Consider the following 22,500-nt stretch of genomic DNA (forward strand, 5'->3'; position numbering starts at 1 on the left):
GAGTAGAGTTTCGATATAAATGTATTACTGTAAATCTGAAGGCACACCATTGAATAGTGTGGGGAGTATTAGCGATGGGAATGCTTTCAGGCCAGGGATTTCTAAAAATAGTCCACAGTTTCTGGGATGAAAAGGTTCCGGTAAAGCCTGTCCAAATTTAATGAGGTACTTATTGCTTTTCTTGATCATCAAGCTGACAGTCAAAATACAGATTCTTTATCTTTTTAAGTTCTGTTGTAATACGAGGATGTTTTTTTTTTCTTCGCCTCTTCCACATCAGTAAATTCCATAGCACCAGCTGATGGCCTTCAGAGAAAGGTCTGGATCAACTTCCAACTGTTCTTTCAGTTCATGACATGCATTCAATCATGACTGCTTTTGATCTTCTGTGAGCAAGCGAGGCACAAATTTTGCTGCAACTCTTTTCATTCGCAATTCCTCGCTCAAAATTCGTTGGCAGGTGCCCTAGAACACGCCAATCATATCAACAAGTTCATCAATTGTTCAGTGACGGTCCTCCAAGATCAGTTCATGAATTTTCATAATGTTTTCATTCGTTCGGGAGGTCGACGGACGCTCTGAACGAAGTTGGTCTTCAAGTGACCATTCCTAAAATGTATAAACCACTCGTAAGCTTGTGTTTTGCTCATGGCAGCGTCCTTGTAAGCTGTTTAAAACATGACAACTGTTTCGGCCGCCATTTTCCGCAGCAGAAAACAGAATTTCACGGAATTACTGCATCAAGTGGCTTCTAGCGTTGGAAGCCTGAACAACAACGGGCTTGTTCAACAGAGAAAGTTTCCGGTTGCTTTGGGTACCCCCCTCGTATATCGCTGTGGCATTGTATATCTACTACAAACATAGAAAAAATGGTCTGAGTGTTTATTTGTTTTTTTTTTCTTTGGCATTAACTTGGCATGTTGATAGTTTAGTTTGTATATGAATATGTTATAAAAGAAAATACGTTAGTAAAAAGAATATAGTAGTTTATGCATTTATAAGTAACTCAAACCTTAAAGTATAAATTACCTAAGTTTAAGGTAATGGGAATTGCTAAAACAGAAAATTAAACTAAAATCACCCATGACTTTAGAAAAGACGTAGCGGTAGAGAACAATAGATGCGCATCTCCCTCACCATTATTCGGAGCAGCGCCTTTTCCATTTTGTCTACTGGGACCATGAGGCGGTCTGACAAACTTTTGTTTAGATATTTCTCTGCTGTGAATTAGACGATATGATGATTTTAGCAGAGCCTTTCACATCATTTCATTACGCATTATTGTCTAAGACAAACATTCAAAACAGTGCTAACTTAGCAGGGTAACATAGATGAGAGAACGAGCTAGTCAACCGATTAAAAGGAACGAACAAAAAGCGTATGCCATACAATGGCTCCATCTGCTATTTCATTCTGGAATCCCATGATTTCTCTGTAATTTCTGTTGTATCATCATAACAGCTATGCCTCGTTTACTTGTTTACAATTATATTATTATATGCTTTTTTTTTTTTTTTATCAATCGATTGACTATCGTATAACCATCACTCACACACACAATAATATGTAGTAATTAAAAAAAATTGCCTCCTGTATTTTGTAGCATATATATCAACTTAATATCTTTCATTTGGAAATATGTTTCCTAACCTTTTTAACGCTATTTGAAATTGTTCGATTCGTGTGTGAAAACTTATTCAGTCAGAAATCCTTCTTTCTATAAAATATTGGTTTCAAGGCCAGCAAGTTCGGTAAACCGTTTACATCGGCTCCAATGTTCAAATGGTACTTATTTCGGGGTAGATAAAATCTGTTCAAATGGTACTTATTTCATCGACCCCGAAAGAATAAACGACGAAGTCGACCACGGCGGAATTTGAACTCAGAACACTCAGCGTTTTTCGTCGGTGCCTTCTTTCTCCAAAATATTATTAGCTATTTAAGTCTAATATAAAGACTCGTAGAAATTTCTGTTCCATTCAGGTGAAATTGTTACCGCCTGTAAACGTATATCAATAATTGTATTTTGGAGCTAACATTTGCATATCCATTATGGAATATATGAGGGAAAGAGTCAGACATTGATTGGCATGTTTCCATATTTACATTTCACCACTACTTTACCTATCAACCCAGCCATTACCATATGCAACACCACAACTATTATTTTAAATAGCAAAATTTCTACAGTTATGTAAAGTATTATATATATTACAACTGTGATATCAAAAAATATATCAAAGACGTGACAGATATGGAATGAAACTATTGGGCAGGGCTGTTTTGACGCTGGCGATTTGGCACGGCTGTCTGGACATTGGACCTATTTTGACGACTGTACTTTTTCGCATAGTAAAGGCAAACACGCGTACGCATGCAGAAAAATATCCATACAAATAGAAAGAGTGAGTGAGAGAGAGAGAGAGAGAGAGAGAGAGAGAGAGAGAGAGAGAGAGAAGGAAATACATTACAATATATTAATTGAATATGATTGACATAAATACACATAGAGAGAAATATGCTCACACACATAAACAGAAAAAGAGAAAAACAGGGAGGTGGAAGGCAAGAGAAAAAGAGGAGAGGAAACAAGAGAAACATTAAAACAGAAAAGCATTAAAACAAGTGGTGTCAAATAAATCAGCGTCGAATCAGTGACGCCAAATAATTGGAGGTCAAAGCGTCTCATACGCTGTATGACACTGTATTGGCCCTGACTATTTGACGTCACTAATTCGATGCTGATTTATTTGACATCACACATTTTAATGTTTCTCTTCGTATTTTGATTTCAAGGTCTTTTGTTTTATCATACCTTTTTTGGGTATGATAAAATAAATATCAATCACGTGCTACCGTCTGATAATAATCAACAGTGTCCCTCTCCTATATTATGTGGTCATGTGACTGCGATAGATATTGTTATTATCCCTTTGTTCGTGGCGGATGTGATGGTGGATATTATGTTAAACCATATTTCTACACTCGTTATTCCTTTTGAGATGTCCCTTTCTAATAGGGTCTATGATTGAATGTTTGAGCATGTATGAAGGTGATACGTTGGCATTAAATGGTGGAAAGCTGGCAGAATCATTACCGAGTCAAACAAAATGCTGAGCGTCATTTCTTCCGGTTATTTGCTTTCTGAGTTCAAATCCCGCTTAGATCACTTTGACTTTTCATTTATTAGGGGTTAATAAAATCAAATATCAGTCAAGTACTAGGGGCGATGTAATCGACTAACGCCCACCCCATTAAGTTTCAGGTTCTTTTTGCTTATATTTGAAACAATATAGAAAATATTGATGTGGCGACAGAGTGTCACTCCACATGTCTTAGGATTGCAATTTGGACTTTACTGAACTATACTGTTACAAACTGAATCTAGTACTTGACAGATACTTTATTTTATCGACATCAGAATGAGGAAAGATACATCTGACGTCGGCAGGATTTGAACTGAGAACGTGTAGAGCCAAAACGAAAATTGCAAGGCATTTTATCAGATGCTCCTAACGACTCTACCATTCTACCACATTAAGTTATGTTTCTGCACAATGTGTGTTAATGTTATCTGTGTTTCATACTAAATGTATATACAGCGTTGATAGGGCCAGTTACTGCAGTATTCGTCCTGATAGATTATTAAAACCATGCTTAATATGGTGGACTTTGTAGTATTTACTAATCTGAACTAGGTCGTTAACCGTCGCTACGCTGCCGGTAACCATACTTGTTAATCATGCACGTACCTTCATAAACTGTTCAAAGTGAAAGTCTTTTATTAAAGTTTGTATTGCGTTGTCTACATGTTGAAAGACATACAGAAACACACACACATACACACAAACTATGTTTGTGCTGCGTTGTGTTGACAGATTTGCTCTCAAAATTTCCACGTATTTAATTAAAACTTATTAGTTACCAAAGTGACAACACTATCTATTTATATATCTTTTAAACGCGCGCACACACATACACACACACACACACACACACACACACACACACACACTCACTTTCTCTCTCTTTCGCTCTCTCTCTCTCTTTCTCTCTCTCTCTCTCTCTCTCTCTCACACACACACACACTGTATTTCTCACACAACAGCAACTTTTTCTCCTCCCCTTCCCTTTCTCTACACAGATGTTGTTACGGACTGACAGACAGCTTCTCTTTTATAATATAAGAAGATTTGTTTCGTTTTGTATATATTGCTTTTTGCAATATTCTTGATGTGAACTCGTATGTTAAAGCAGATTTTGTTGTTATATCTCGAGAGGGTTATTATACAATAATAAAGGCACGAACTGGATTTATTTCACTTCTCTTATTATTAGTCAACTAGTTAAACATTTAACCAATTAGCAAATCGATTATTTGATGAATAGTTTGGTCAATCAATCAATCAAACAGGTAGGTTCGTCAAAGCTCTTTCATCGCTCTTTGCATACCCCCTCAATGCCTACTAGAAACAGACGGACAGACCTGAGATAAACCTGGAGTAGAGGAAGCATATCCTTGTAAGGTCACAAATGACATCGAAAGGATTTTGACGAGCTTAACTGTGGAATTTATTGACCGAACGATTAATCCAACAATCGATCAGTTATTTTGGTTAAATAATTAACTCGTTGACTAATAGCAACAAAAGAAATAAAACAGAACCAGTTCGCGTGTTTGTTATTGACATAATGACCCTCCCAAAATACAACAAAATCTGAATTTATGCTTTCTGAGTTTAAATCCCTTCCAGGGTCAATGAAATAAACTGTCAGTCAGGGTAAAGGGGTCGATTTAATAGACTAACCTCCTCGTTCCACCAAATTTCTGTATTTGTACCTGAGTTAGAAGCAATCGTTAAAGCCATGATTTTTTTTTTTTTTTTTTTCATTTTCTATTTAACAGCAATTTTGGTGCGATATCTTACGAAGCGATTCATTGGGGACTACCATCCTTTGCTTGGTAAGTACCATATCTTTTTACTTATATACATACATACATACATACATACACACCTATATCTTATTTGTGTAATTGCATGCAAACAATCACACTCGTTTTACATAGTGCATTCGTGTATCTGTGTGTGTGTGTGCGCGCGCGCGCGTGCTTACTGCTATTTTTTATTTCTTTCGTTTGTTTCAGTCCTTTGACAGCAGCCTTGCTGGAGCACTGCCTTGGGGTGTTTTTGTCGAACAATTCGACCCCAGGACTTACTTTTTAAGTCCTAATACTTATTCTAGCGGTCTCTTTGCCGAACCACTAAGTTATGGGGACGTAAACACCAGTTGTCAAACGATGATGAGGGACAAACACAGAAGAAAGACACACTGACAGACACATGCATACATACATACATACATACATACATACATACATACATACATATATAATACACACACACACACACATATATATATAGGACGAGATTCCTTCAGTTTCCGTCTACCAAATCTACTCACAAGGCTTTGGTCGGCCCGAGGCTATAATAGAAGATACTTTCCCAAGGTGTCACGCAGGGTTCCACATGGTTCCGGGACTGAACCCGAAAACAGGTGGTTGAGAAGCAAGTTTCTAACCACACACTCACGTCTGCTTGCAGTTATTTCCGTTCTAGTACCAAGTAATTCGGACACAGTGAAATATCTGTCTGTCTAAATTCCTAGAAAGCGGGGTGAAACTATGATACAGAAGTACCTACTGGCAGGGCCTATAAAAGGGGGGATTCAGTTGGTATAGTGCTCCAGATCCCGGTAAACCAATCTAACGGGGCTTTTCTCTTCTTCACAGTCCCTTGATTTCTGGATGCGTGCTCCTCGCCCCAACGCCACAAGCAGGTTGACCAAAATTGGTTGTGTTCCACCATGAAAAGTTTCTCTGGGAGGCTTTGGGTAGAAGTGCTAAACATTACATTGTGCACTGCGTGACTCTGCGAGTTCACATTGATAAGATTGGTGTTTCACACGGGAAAAAATCAGTATTTAATCAAGCTCTTTACATTATATATATATATATATATACATATTACATAAAACTGTGTGTATGTACATATGTGTGTGTGTGTGCGCGCGCGTGGAGGAATGTAGGTAGTTAACTATATTCATACCACTTAAAACTAAGGAGATATTTACGGAAGTAAGACGTAGAAGCAGAGACGGGAATGATGAATCGTCCGGCTGCCCAAATAGACAGAATATTTTGTATATTTTGTAGTAATCAATCAAATGAAATCTGTTGAATCAAAAGGCACGTAGTTCCATAAATTATCTGGATTTGTTTCTTGTTATTTTTCTATATGACGACATTTCACTTCTCTGATATACAACGCTTCAAATTTTTTTACAGCAACTTAAAATCTTTCGGCGTCGTTATAATATATTGTTTTGATCAGATCACTCTTCTACGAGTAATAATTCTTTTTTTGCTATAGACACAAGGCCTGCAATTTGGCGGAGGGGTGCTAGTCGATTACATCAACTCCAGTACTCAACCGGCACTTATTTTTTCGACCCCGAAAGGCAATGTCAACCTTAGCAGAATTTGAACTCAGAACGTAAAGAACTGGGAAAAAATGCCGCTAAACATTTTGACCGGCCCAGCACGCTAACAATTCTGCCAGATTGCTGCCTTTCTACGAATGTTAATTCTTTCTACTACAGGTTAAAGGCCTGAAATTTTTGTGAATTACATCGACCTCAGTATTTGACTGGTACTTATGATATCATCCCGAAATGAAAGGCCAAGTCGTCGCCAGCGGGATTTGAAGTTAGAACGTAAATAGCCGGAAGAAATGTTACTGAGCATTTTGTCTGACGCGCTTATGATTCTACCAGCTCGCTGCCTTCCTTCCACGAATAATAATGATTTCAAATTTTGGCACAAGGCCAGTAATTTCGGGGCAGGGTGAAAGTTTATTATATTGACCCCAGTGATCAACTGATTCTTATTTTATCGCCCCGAAAGGACACAGTTCCATTGCCGCCCTTGACTTTCTACCTTGCGGCGATAAATAAAGTATCAACCCAGTGCTGGGATTTCTTCTTCTTCTTCTTCTCTCTCTCTCTCTCTCTCTCTCTCTCTCTCTCTCTCTCTCTCTCTCTCTCTCTCTCTCTCTCTCTCTCTCTCTCATTCTGTGTGTGTGTGTGTGTGTAAAAAATTGGATGCGTTCAGGCCTGAAGAGCAACTATGTAAAGGCACTCTCGAGGCTAGTATCGAAACTTTACAACTTCAGCAATTAGGTCCAGGTCACAGGTGAGGGGACGTGTCCTGGTTTTTAACCAATCACCTTGCTGGAATATCACCCCATATTAGAGAATGTTCTATTTTGTTCCAGTAGATCAACGCGCGTAAACAAATCAGAAAGCGGCACTTTGGAAACACAAGCAACAAGCGTTTCAAGTCGACAAGTTTCCTCGGCTGAAGCTCAGCCCCTAATTAACAGGAATCTTCAATTTGGACGACCAGAGCATTATTCCCGCCTCTCACGTGAAGCTAAATCTCTTCTGTTGGCTGGGTTCTCCGTCAGTTATGACGACGAGTGTTCTAGTTGATTCGATCAATGGTACAGCCTGCTCGGGCACGCGTAACCTTGACGTAGTTCTCAGAGAGATTCGGCGTGACACACTGACTGTGACATGGTTGGTCCACTGAACAACAGGTGCAACTCATATTTGCTAGCTGAGTGGTGTGGAGAAACGTGAAAATGCCTTTCTCAAGGACACAATGTGCCGCCAGGAGTGGAACTCACGACCTTACGATCACAAACCGAATATAATTATCAACTACATTCGTCTCTAGCACATCACTTTACACTACTGGCAGGTCGCAATTAAAAATGCAAATATTGTAATAAACTTCATTTCAACAAATTTCGGAGTTGGTTTATGAGACAACACGCAGCTAAACTTCTTACCAATCAATACACATTCAACCAACCCGAAAATCTCACGCACCTTAGGGCCACAGTATTCAGCAGTAGGGAGCGATCTGACAGCGATTTGGTTGTTATTTCTAGAAGATGCTCATTTCAAGAATCTACCCCATTTAGTCCAAATCCCTCATACCCTCTCGCTCTCATTCACTAATTCACTTACTCTCTCTCCTCTCTCTCCCCCCTTTCTCTCTCCCCCAATTCGTTTATGTTAGATCTATAAAATGCTTAATGTTCGCATGCATACTTTTACCGTAACGAACGTCGTTACACTTTTAAGCAAAATCGCTATGAATATGTAGGTAGACATTATTTTCTTTTTAATTCTTCTATCTATAATTCATCCTCTGGGGAAACAAATACGAAAAAGCGGATATAAATAAACATATAACTTATTAATATTTCCAGGAAGAATTTATCTAATAATGTCTACCTTATTACACTTGGTGTTAAGGTTTTTATCTTATAACAGATAAGAAATACTTAAAGTATCATCACATATCACAACTCGCTTGTGTGTGTGTGTGTGTGTGTGTGTGTGTGTGTGTGTGTGTGTGTGTGTGTGTGTGTGTGTGTGTGTGTGTTTGTGTGTGTGTGTGTGTGATTACTTTCAAAACTACGTTTATCTTTATAATGTACTTCTAGACATCTAACAATTCATTTATCTACCTAACTGACTATCTTTCTGTCTCCCTATCTAGCTAACTATCTGGGCAATAACATATTCATTGGGTGTTTGATAGCTTCCTTTTAGCTGTATAAATACCACAGCACAACGGAGCTTGGTACAGCACATTTGGTATAATGTCTTTTTTGTGTTAATGATGTTTTAGTAACGAGGGTTAGTTCATATATCATAATTATTACAAACGTCAGCGCCGTCAGTTTTGAATAACTAGGACTACTTATTTTCTCCTCTATTTTTGTATTATCAGTAGCTGATGAAATAACAACAACAATAATAGTAGTAATGATGATGTTAAAACTGTATTGGACTACTGGGGTTTTTTAACAATGCAGTTTTAACATCATTAACTGGAATCCTACGGAGATCCAAGGCCTGGACAGGAAGACAACAAAACTACTAGCATCTAAGAAGATGCACCACCCAAAAGCAGACGTTGATCGTCTGTACCTACTTAGAAGTAATAAGGAAAGAGGATTGATGCAGGTAGAACTGTTTCATAAGACCTCCACAATAGCAGTGAACAGGTACTTATCTAGTACAGAGGACTGGACGCTACGGGTTGTGTGCAAAATGTCGCATTCTATTGTCAAGGAAGCTTGCAAATTCGCAAGGAAACTTGGCATTAACCCTGAATTAGATGAGAAACCTGAAACCACTGTCACCAAACAAGCAAAACGGATCGAGCAGACTGCAAAAAAGAACGGACAGAAACAAATTCAGGAGTGGTGGAGCCAGAAGCACCTGCATGGACAGTATATTCTTCGGGGTCGAAATGCTGATGTAGACCAAGCAACAACCCGTCAATAGCTGAGAAGTTCAGGACTGAAAGCAGAGACTGAAGGTTTCGTATTGACGGCACAAGATCAAAGCTTGCTTACCAGAAACTATCAGACTAACGTTCTTCAAAACGGTTTTGACCTTGAATGCAGACTCTGCGATACATTCGACGAAACAATAGACCATCTCGTTTCGAAATGTCCTGTTCTAACATCAAACGAATACAAAAATCGCCACGATCGGGTAGGACAGTATTTACATTGGAAAGTATGTAAATACTACAAAATCGGCACTCCTGCTTACTGGAACGAACATCATCCTAAGCCAGTCATTGAAGGTAAAAATGTCACCATCCTCTGGGATTTTCCAGTCAACACCGACAGAACGATCCAGGCCAATCGATCAGGCATAATTATTAAACAGAGAAGAAAATACTTGTAGACTAATAAATGTAAGTGTTCCCAGTGATAAAAAATATATCTGTAAAGGAATTTGGAAAAGTAAGTAAATATGAGGATTTGGAAATTGAAATACGAAAGATGTGGCATCTTAAAGCAAAAACTGTCTCTGTTATTGTAGGTGCCCTAGGTATGATAAAAAAGGGATGTCAGAAATATCTAGATAACATCCCAGGTGAACCATGTCTCAGAGAAAAAATTGTGCTGACAAATACTGCCCACGTGCTTAGAAAAACCCTATTCATTTAAATGTCTGTGTTGTATTACATGAAGATATTTCGCCACTGCCCCTGATAATTTCCCTCCCCAAGCTTTCAGTCATACTGTAGCATTTCTTATCCTTCACTTGCCCTAGTACACTGGGTATGTCTCGGCAAGTGATTGTAACAAACATGCAGATTAAAAGTAAATTATAATAATCCTTTCTACTATAGGCTTGAAATTTTGGGGTAGGGGATTAGTCGATTACATCGACCCCATTGCGTAACTGGCACTTAATTTATCGACCCCTGAAACATACATATCATACATACGTATATATATATATATATATATATATATATATATATATCAGGTCATCCCATAAGTTCTGTCCGAATTTTGAATAAAAATAACAAGTGATCAAATGTTATATTTAATTGAAATTTAATCATCAATGTACTTTCCCTGATTATCTATGACTTCCTTCCATCTGTTTACAAGCTTTTTAATCTCATCAATGTAAAACTCCTTTGGTTTCAAAGCGAAGAACTCTGAAATGTTAGTTTCGACCTCCTCCTGGCTTGCGAAAGTTATGTCCTCCAAATGATTCTGTAAACTATGAAACAACGAGCAAGGTGATAGCTTGGATCTGTAGTCTTCGAATCAGCTCTTTCTTTTCTGATTTTGATAAGCCTAATTTCTCAAGATTGGTATTTAGGCAGTGTGTTACATATCCTAGTGCCTCAATAATTAAAGGTATAAACCTGGACTTGTAATCTGGAGAGAGTAACTACAGAATTCTCAATAATTCAGCGTAGGTATTCTCTTTCTCACTGATCTTCAGCTTTATGTTAACACCCGCTGGACAGTTGATTTCCACAACTGTACGGTTTCTCTTCTACGTCCCCAATCATTATATCAGGTCTATTGTGCTTACATTTTATTGAAGTTTTCACTCGGACATTCCACCAGTACTCCTTTTTATTATGAGTAGTTATGGCTTCCACCACAGTGTGGGCTCTTATTTCTTTGTCCTCGGGGTTATCCTTTCGACAGATCTCGTAATACAGTGTCCTAGTTACAACATCATGTCTCATTGGTAGATAAAACTGTGATAACATTTTCGGACAACCGCTTTTAGTGTGGGTGATATTTTCGGTATTAACTCCACAAAGTCTGCATCGGTTGTCACATTTTACTGCTTTTCCTACATCTCTGTCCTTTTTGTGCATGAGGTATGTATGTATGAGTCCTTTTTATTTAGTGAATGTTTCCTGATATTATTTATTTAAAAAGAAACACGAAAGTTTGTGTGCGTGTGTATGTTATTATTCACTTTTATCTCAAGATTACTTTTATTTTTATAGTCTTTATTTTTATAGTATGTGTGTGTGTTTTATTCTTATAGTATGTGTGTGTGTATGTATGGTTAACGGCGGGCTAACGGGCATAATGTAATGAACAAAACAATTTTAATCAATAATCTAATTGAAATTAAACATTTGTTGAAAAGGAAAGAATTCCGAATTATAAACTACTACCTATATAGGTGCATTCATGACCGTATGGTGAGAAGTTTGCTTCCTCTAGCACATAGTTCCGGGTTCAGTCCTACTGCGTGACACCTTGAGCAAATATTTTCTACTTAGCCCCGAGTCAATCAAAGCCCTGTGAGTAAATGTGGTAGGCAAACTGAAAGAAACCCGTCTTGTATATATATGTATGTATGTATGCATGTATATATGCATATGTGAATTATGTGTGTGTGTGTGTGTCCTTTTGCTTGTGTTTCTCCCCCACCGCCACTTGACAACTGGTGTTGGTTTGTTTACATCTCTGTAACCTCGCGGTTCAACAAAAATGCCCGATAGAATAAATTCAGGCTTGACAAAACAAGCACTGAGGTTGATTTGTTCAACTAAATCCTTCAAGGTGGTACCCCAGCTAGGTCGCAATCAATGATTGAAACAAGTAAAAAAAATAACAGAATATATATATATATATATATATATATATATATATATATATATATATATATATATATATATATATATGCATGGATCCAAGTAACATCATTATTCCGGATAATGGATCCAAGCAACCATCATTATTCTAGACCACCAAGCCCCCAGAAACAGCTGTTGGACTCGTAAAACTACACCCATTTAACTCCTGATATCATTTATATTCTGTAAGTCGGACTATATTATATTTATACACATGTACATTTTTCTATTAAATGTATTTAACGTTCTGTGTAAATCGACTTGGCTAACTTGCTTATTATCATTACATTTACTCATCTACCCGCTCAAGTTCATATCGCTTGAGCACTTCGAAGTGTATTCTATATAGAGAACATTTGTCTCTTATATATATATATATATACTTAAAAGCATATATTTTTTTTCTATATTTTAGTATTTACCGAAGATCAGATTCACAGATTTTTGTTAAGTACTAAAATTGATTGTGTGTTCTAAAATGTTACACTCTTCCACAGAATGTCATTGAGTACTTACTTCCTCAATCCACGGTTTCCGCATCATTTAGCAGATGAAATCTTACTTGGCACATTGACAAAAAAAAAAAATAATAATAATAATAATAATAATAATAATAATAATAATAATAATAATGTGGAGGCACAATGGCCCAGTGGTTAAGGCAGCGGACTCGCGGTCATAGGATCGCGGTTTCGATTTCCAGACCGGGCGTTGTGAGTGTTTATTGAGCGAAAACACCTAAAAGCTCCACGAGGCTCCGGCAGGAGATGCTGGCGAACCCTGCTGTACTCTTCCACCACAACTTTCTCTCACTCTTACTTCCTGTTTCTGTTGTGCCTGTAATTCGAAGGGTCAGCCATGTCACACTGTGTCACGCTGAATATCCCCGAGAACTGCGTTAAGGGTACACGTGTCTGTGGAGTGCTCAGCCACTTGCACGTTAATTTCACGAGCAGGCTGTTCCGTTGATCGGATCAACTGGAACCCTCGACGTCGTAAGCGACGGAGTGCCAACAATAAATACATATACATATATAAATATATATATACATATATATATACATATAAATATATACATATATATATACATACATATATACATATATATATATATATACATATATATATATATATATATATATATATATATATATATTATATACATAGATATATACATATATTATATACATATATATATATATATACATATATATACATATACATATATGCATATATATATATATATACATATATATACATATACATATATGCATATATATACATATATACAAATATATACATATATATATATACATATATATACTTACATATATATACATATATATATATATATACATATATACATATACAAACACACACATTATTTACATATATATATATATATATATATATATATACATATATATACATATTTTGTGCGACTTGAACGCTCGTTGATTTTCGGAATGGTAGACAAGGAGCTGCTTAATCTTCAAGTTTCCACTCTCATCGGTACAAAGGGCGACTGTTAGCCTATCTTTCATAGGCTTGTGGCTTGGCATTTCTTTCTCATCTGCATTTATGTAGGTTCTTCTGGGCATTTTTCGTTTTCCGAAAAAGGTCACATTTATTAGTTGAATACCTGTTGTGTGATGTGCCCCTCGGCTGCGCACGAAATCCTCGGCAGTCTTCGTGTCAGAACTCGCTGCTTCTCCATACCTGACGACACTATAAACACCAGTTCTCTTTTTGAAATAATCGAACCAGCCACGACTGGCCTTAAATACGTCTGCTGGCGTCTTCTTCTCCGTTGATGTTCCAGGGTTTTGCTTCAGGAGATCCCCATACAACGCTCGTGCGTCCTCGCAGATGATGGTCTCCGTAATCTTATCCCCTGCGAGTTGCTTCTCGTTGATCCACAGTAGAACAAATTTTCCATCTCTTCGTGGACAGACGTGCATTTCCTAGAGATCCTAGAGAGGTCATTTGCTGTTCTAACAGCCTTGATCCCTTTCTTTTTCTTCGGGGTGGTGCTTCGGTTGCATTGACATGCTATGTCCACTGCACACACTCCTCTCTCGTGTCTATCAATGATTTCCTTCTTCAATTCTATCGTAATCAGCTTTTTCTTCTCAGCACTGTTCCTTGCACTAACAACCTTCTTAGGACCCATGGTTAACCCAACTAATTATCATAAAATAATAGCAACAAAAAAACGCACAAAACTAAAACAAAACACTGGGAAAAGAAACACAAGGATGCTGCCACAACGAGATAAACACGCGAACTGAGCGAGCGGAAGCTGCGCTTTTTGGGAAAGCGTGTGCGAGCTCAGAGCTGACTTGCAGTGGTTGCTTGTATGAAGCTCGTTCGATTTGCCGATTTCTACTCGTAACTTTAAGACCAAAATTCGCACGAGTCTCGGCTCATACAGCAAGAGGTTCTACTGTACATGCATACACGTGTGTGTGTGTGTGTGTGTAAGTAAATATATTTGTGTGTGTCTAAATAAAATATATTTGTTATTTTATTATATTTGACACAATTTTAAGATGGCTCATTTTCACAGACAAGTAAATGGTGTGTGTTACAGTCAGTCTTTCTCAAATTTTACTTCCTATCTGATGTCGCTATTGTAAATTTTGTAATGGATTTCATAATTCGAGAGAACGAATCTTCTTCCTTCCTTCAATTTAGATACAAATTAGTTATATTTAGCGCTTGAACGGTTACTGCTTAATTTATGAAATTTTATTGGGTACATCATCATTATCATTATTATTATCATTATTGTTGTTGTTATTTCTATTACTATTTTGTTGTTTTTGTTGTTATAAATTTTATTATTAGATGATATAAAGAAATTATTATTAAGTAAATTATCATTAAATAAATAAGCAATTATCAGATGGCGCAATTATTATCACCATCATCATAATCATTATCATCATTCACTAATAGCTGCAATCGTTAAAAAACAGAGGTCGTTTTTGTTTTAATTAATGGCCATGTTCTTAGTATACTAACTCGCGATTTCAAATAAAGCCAGTTGTAAAAAGAAAAGCAACATTTAATAACATGTATATATATATATATATATATATATATATATATATATATATATATAACATATGTATATATATATAACATATGTATATATATATAACATATGTAGATATATAACATATATATATGTATATATATATATATATATATATAAACATATGTATATATACATACATGTTATACACATATATACACATACATGTTATATATGTACATTTATATAACGTATATATATAACATATTCTTTTATCCTTCTATTTGTTTCAGTCACTTGACTGCGGCAATGCTGGAGCACCGCCTTTAGTCGAACAAATCAACTCCAGGACTTATTCTTTGTAAGCCTAGTACTTATTCTATTGGTATCCTTTGCCGAACCGCTAGATGACGGGGGTGTAAACACACCAACATCAGTTGTCAAGCGATGGTTGGGGGACAAACAGACACACACACACACACACACACACACACACACACACACACACACACACACACACACACACACACACACACACACACATATATATATATATTTATTTATTTATTTATTTATTTATGTGTTTCAGCCAAGTGGCTGCGGTCATATATATAAGACGGGCTTCTTTCAGTTTCCGTCTACCAAATTTACTCACAAGGCTTTGGTCGGCCCGAGGCTATAGTAGAAGACACTTAACCAAGGTGCCACGTAGTGGGACTGAACCCGGAACCATGTGGTTGGTAAGGAAGCTACTTACCACACAGCCTCTCCTGCGCCTATATATATATATATATATACAAAATTTTGTATGTAACACAACTTTTAATCTTCGATTTTTTTAGATATGCTAAGCCACTGGTTTTAATTGATTAATATCAATTTCTACCCTTATTATTTAATTAGACATATATATATATATACTGTATATATATATATATATATATATATATATATATATATATATATATATATATATATATATATATATATATATATATTAAAATGAATATTCATATAGATATTATTATTATCATTAGCAGTAAATATATAAATAATTAATAATAACAATAACAATGATATTAGTGGCAGCAAGCAATAATGTCGTTAAATGGTTAATGAATACAATTTTATAATTAATAAATAATTATAATAGGGGGTACACGAAGATATCAGCTTGCTAGAAATGAGTTAGAATCCTCAAATAAGCCACCAAGCTCACTGAAGAATCCTAACAGGCCAGCAGAAATCGGGCAAACGAGCGAAGAAAAATTTAGCACATTCACTAAACTGAAAGCTGTAGAATTAGATAATTAGATATACCTGTATCATGATTTCGAATTCTGCTCTATTCCTCAATTCTCCTCAGCAGGTCTTACTAGATACCCAGCTTTCAGCTCGGTTAAACATAACAATGTTTAGCAGTTCAAAACTGTGAGTAATGAAATGCAGAATTAGGTCAGCTGATCGTGAGAATCAGACATTGATCGCTTCGCTAAAATCTGCAGGTAGTATGGGTTCTTTCCCTTGGGTTGTTTAAATAAAATATTAGTAATATGTAGTAGTAGTAGTAGTAGTAGTAGTAGTAGTAGTAGTAGTAGTAGTAGTAGTAGTTAGAAGGATCCATTGGAGGAGCCCTATTATCGATTTTTTCAACAAACTAAGTATGTCACGAGGTTTCATGACATGAGTTCTCACGTGTCAAATAAAGTATAAAAGTGATATTGTCTGCAAAAATTAGAAATAGGACACACAAAAAATCAATATTCAAAATAATCGAAAATAAAAATGAAATGGGTTATTTCCCTTGAGTGTTTTAAAATATTGTACAGATGCTATGAGTTATTTCCCTTGAGTGTTTAAACAAAAAAAATAGTTATATGAGGTAGATATAAAGGTTCTTTCCAGAGGCCGTATTATCGATTTTTTCAACAATCTAAGTATGTCACGAGGTTTCCAGTCATGAGTTCTACCCACGTGTCAAGTTTCATCAAAATCAATAAAACGATGTAGGAGGGGTTAGCTAACAAAGCCACAAATATATATAGTATATATATATATATATATATATATATATAGTGCAATAGAGTTAGGGAGTGAGGCTTCAACCCACTAAGGGATAGTATCTATCCAATATACTGCTGGGAGGGTACCCAATTATTGTTACACTAGTGTTATACCAAGTGTAATAATTGGGTGCGGGTAAAAGGGAGTTATTTTACCCCAAATTTATATAGCAATAAGAAAATGGAGGAGAGGTATGTCGTAAGCATCTGTATATTGTGGTTTTTATCATTTTAGTTACAAAATAAATAAATTAATTCAATGGAATACACTGTCTGCAAATCGATGGATACCGCATATTCTCCTCCATTTTCTTATTGCTATATATATATATGTGTGTGTGTGTGTGTGTGTGTGTGTGTGTGTGTGTGTGTGTGTGTCTGGGTGTAAAACAACTATGCGTAAAAATTAAAAGTGGAAAATTGCGAATGAGTATTGTCCGCACCCTGTACTTAGCTGATGTCAAGTACTCTGACATTGAAAACAAAGTAGCATTTGTGACATGCGAGAACCGGTCCCCATGATGTTGAGAAGGGAGAGAGACTCAAGATGATGGAAAATATTATTATCTGTTTATACAGGGCTATTAGCCACACACAAACTTGATAAGCAAACAGCACCACTGGTTGAATACACTGCACTATCATTAGAAACATCTCCAATACTGCTTCTTGTTGTTGCTTAGATGCCATATCAACCACTACCAAGATGCTCTGTGATCAAAGTCATCCCAACCGTAACCATCCCGTTTATGTTTCTTAGGTTAGTGTGCCTAGGCAGCAATTATTCAATGTGTCCTTTCTTTTTCAGGGTGGTAGCGTGCCATTCGGTGGAGGTTGGGCTGTTATTTGTAGCAAGTCGATTCAGCTCGTTGAGATTCCTTCAGAACTAGTAGAAATGACGTTTGTACTATTAGAAGTAATATCAGTAATAGCAGCAGCAGTAGCACCAGAAATACTTCGCGAAATGTACTGTAGCAGCACTATCATCGTAAGAATCCTACTCAGATACATGCACGCACACACACACACACACACACACACACACACACACACACACACACACACACACACACACACACACACACACACACACACAAGTGTATGTATCTATGTATATCTATATATTTATATGTATATATGTATATGTATGTATGTATGTGTATGTATCTGTCTGTTTATCTATATCTATATATATACAAAATTAAAATATATATATATATACAGTTATTAAGGTGGTGCTCCAGCATGACCGCAGTCAAATGTCTGAAACAAAAGAATATATAAGAGAAGATATGAATAATGGTCATTAGAAATTTATTCTTTATTATATATATATATATATCAGTTGAATAAACATAGTCTGGTTTTCATGTTTTTTCTTATTATGGTATTTTAGCATTAAAAAATATATTGTAATGTTCATAAAGTTCAATCAGCGCTTCCATACGTTCGTAGTAATCATCAGATTTCAGAATGCATTTAACTGACAGTTGAGTTCTTGACAACTGTTGTACCACTGTGAACACTCCAATAAGCTGAATTTTTGGAATACGGTTTTGACCAATCCGCATGCAGCTTAAACGTCACGGTTGCCAGGCGTACCTATATTACTGGCATAGATCCCGCCTTTATCTTAACCTTTATCTTGCGGTTTACATGTAATAGTTTTATGAGTGAGCAAACTTAGTTGGTTTCGATCATTTTTATTTCAATTGGTGGGAGTCTTCTGTAATTTGTTTATATTCATATGTTAAAGATACTTTTTAATCCACATCATTAATTGGTTGTTATATTATTGTTGTTATTTCCGTTAAATACCATAATAAAAAACGTGAAAACCAGACCATGTTTTAACTTTATTCAGCTGATATATTATTCTATACGCATTCACACAAATTCGGAATATATATATAGTCATAATAATAGATTTTGTATTGTGTACTTCCCATTTGACAGTGGGGCTACATCTGTTATCACTAACAGATTATATTAATCATTGCATTTACTCTCTTTTTGTTTATTCTCACTAACACCGCCTTTATGTAATAATAATAATAATAATAATAAATGCCCTGATGCAGTATCAGGCACTGGCTCTCATAGTTTCTGATCTTAACTGATTGGAAGTGTTATCATGTACAAAAAGATGGGCTACAGTAAATATTCTGCTAAATACCACAGATTTGCTTGTTAGTTGCTTGACCTTAACCAGTTGGCCATGTCCGTTGGTAGCTGAGAATATGTGCATCTCTGATCACGAGCAGGAGTAGTGGAGGAGCATCATAACCATGTATTGAGAGGAATTATTCATGGACCTTTTGAGCGGGATGGGCTACTCGACCTGAAGAAAATTCTGACTGGGCCTACCTGCAAAGTCATGCAAAGTTTATCTTGATATAAGGTCACCATGTCACGCACATATGGTTGTGATGCACGTGCCTGGTGTACAATTATCAGACGGCAAGTCATGATGGGTGTACTGGGCTTCGTATATTTTACCCTAGTGTCACTTCGATGACCTGCACTGCTCTCTCACCCAATAATGATAGTAATAATGGTTTCTGATGTAAGCACAATGCCAGCAGTTCTTAGTGGAGAGGGTTAGTCGACACCTTCGGCCCAGTTCAAGACTTGTACTTTATTTTAAGCTGAGCTCTGCGGAAATTTATTAGAAAATAAAAAGCCGGGTAAAAATACCACGAAGTAATTTTTCCGATGCAGCAAACTAGCTTCGTCAATGCTGGCTCTAATGTACTGCATGTGCGCCATTGTTGTTGTTGCATTCTCTATGTTTGTTTGTGAGTTTTTATGCTTTCTTTTCTGTGTTATTATTGAGAATATTGTGATGGTGTTGTATGTGATTCCCAGTGTTTTGTTATTGTATTTTTTTTTTTTTTTGCTATGTGTGTGTGCGCACGCGCGTATCAGTTACTGCTATAAGGAAAAATATGTAATGACCATCACGTATTATTTGAAAGAAACGGGATGTAAAATATGAGAATAAAAATGGTGTCATCGATAAAATGTGCAGGAAAGCGTGGTCCTGGGTTCCATGCTCATAGATAAAGCCACAATGGTCACGGCTGCAACGCCTTTGATCATGGATTATAAAACCCCCAAGCAGCTTAACCGGTTCGTGTGTGACAACGTTGCTGCTGCTGCTGCTGGTGATGATGACGATGACGATGACGATGATGATTTTTTTTTTGCTATGAAGGCAACCATAATAATATAGACGAGGAGGAGGAGGAGGAGGGTTGCTGTGGTGGTGGAGATGATGATGATGATGACGATGATGATGATGACGATGATGATGATGATGACGATGATGATGATGACGATGATGATGATGATGATGACGATGACGATGATGATGACAATGATGATGATGAAAAAGAAACTATAGAGGATAAGCTACGGAAGAGATGGAGAATTTATAGTTGCTTGCAAAGTACTATAACCAACACAAATGTAACTTAGTAACTGCGTTGTACTACTATCACACACATTCACGCACGTACGATCACATACAATACAACCTACAACCATACGTGGATGGGCGTGCGCGTGCGTGGTGTGTGTGTATGTGTGTGTGTGTGTGTGTGTGTGTTCATATGATCTACGGAGAGTCGCTATTGTAAGTACATGTATGTGTGTGCGTGAATGCATTACATTTTTCAACTAGTGCAAGAAATGTGTTGTGTTTTTGTCTTTTCCTCTCGAGCAACGTTCTGATCTGCTATATTTCTACATGGAAATACAATATCTGATGTTCAGCAACGTCACCACACGCGTCTGATGATGGTGTGTGAGGAAGGGTGGCTCGTTAATAATGAGAAAATAATTTGGATCAGATTCCTTTTCTTAGTTTTTTTTTTTTCTACTCTTTCCTCTAAAATTTTCTTTTTCTCACTCTCCACCCCCCTCTCTCTCCACCCCCTCTCTCTCTCTCTCTCTCTCTCTCTCTATTACTTTCTCTTACTGAGCTTTAAAGGGAAGCAGCTATATGAGACGACCCGTAGTTGCTTATAGTAAGTACTCTCAGCATGGCAAACTAATAATGATATAAACTGGTTGACCGTGATAGCTACTTCGTGAATAAGTGAACAAGGTCGTTGAGTATGAAAAGTCTTAATCATGAGCTAAACAACACTGAAAGGAAGCGAAGTAGCTGATAGGAAACGTATCATCAATTCTTTAACTTGTATAGTCTGATAATCTATTGACTTGATCACCTGAAGTTCTTTTATATGGTTAGTGCTCTACAGTTCAATTCGTAGCATTTCTTGGTCTGCTTTACCAGGCTGCTTGCAAGTTAATTTGTCAGGTATGTCTGAAATTCGTACTGAGCAAATGATACTCCAAAATCTAACTTGGCAGACAGTCAAAATAATAATTTTTTTATCATTTTTCTTTTACTTGTTTCATTCATTAGACTTCGGCCATACTGGGGCATCGCCATGAAAAATTTTTAGCCGAATAAATCGACCCCAGTACTTTTTTTTTTCTTTTTTGAGTCCGGTACTTATTTTATCTGCCTCTTTTGCTGAATCGTTAAGTTACAGGTACGTTAACACACCAACATCAGTTGTCAAGCGGTGGTGGAGTACAAACACAGACACACACTCACATACACGTGTGTGTGTGTGTGTGTGTGTGTACGACGGGTTTCTTTCAGTTTCCGTCTACTAAATCCGCTCACAAGGCTTTCATCGGCCCGAAGCTAGGATCTCTTCCTTTTGGCCGGCACATAGAAAAAATAACTTTTTGTAACTAAACACTTTCAAATTTCGTATACTGGTAGAATGTGTCATTTAAAACATCATTTACTCTTGGCGTTTTTAAGAAAATTCTTCATTTTCGAAGTTATTTCGAGTTAAAGTTGTATTTCGGTAATTTCAACCAATCAATGACGTCTATTGAGGTGAAAACAATTACTACTGTAGTTTGTCAACAAGACGTTCTGGCGGTGTAAATTTACTTTGTCACTTTTATTTATGACATCGTTCGTGCGTTTGTACTGGTTTTAGCTTTGGAGTTTTAGGGATCGGGTTTCTTATTTTATCGAACGGTGGTGGTGGTGGTGGCGGCGGCGGCGGCGCAGCTGTTGCTACTGATGATGATGATGATTTTTTAATATTTGCCACAAAGACGTCAGACGTGGAGGAATGATCTCTTATTCGGGATGTAGCTGTTGTCAGCGAAATAATCAATTTCAATAATACGAAAAAGTACAACCTTTGGAATGGGCGTGGTAGAAATCTCGATTGCATGTAATCATCTTTACCAATGAGAAAACTTAATAGGTTCTTGTCTGTGATGATGCAGATGATAGA

General features: G+C 36.7%; 1 protein-coding gene across 1 annotated transcript in view; it reads left to right on the plus strand.

Annotated features, from left to right (window-relative positions):
- Nucleotides 1-22,500, plus strand: part of LOC106869608 (ras-related and estrogen-regulated growth inhibitor) — a 79,591-nt gene that overhangs the window by 45,991 nt on the left and 11,100 nt on the right. Inside the window, exon 2 of the mRNA XM_014915416.3 lies at nucleotides 4,907-4,963. Coding sequence (XP_014770902.1) covers nucleotides 4,907-4,963 — 57 coding nt within the window. The remainder of the gene's footprint in view (nucleotides 1-4,906; nucleotides 4,964-22,500) is intronic.

Source organism: Octopus bimaculoides, chromosome 18, assembly GCF_046866305.1.
Source record: "Octopus bimaculoides isolate indiv1 chromosome 18, ASM4686630v1, whole genome shotgun sequence".
Lineage (NCBI taxonomy): Eukaryota > Metazoa > Mollusca > Cephalopoda > Octopoda > Octopodidae > Octopus > Octopus bimaculoides.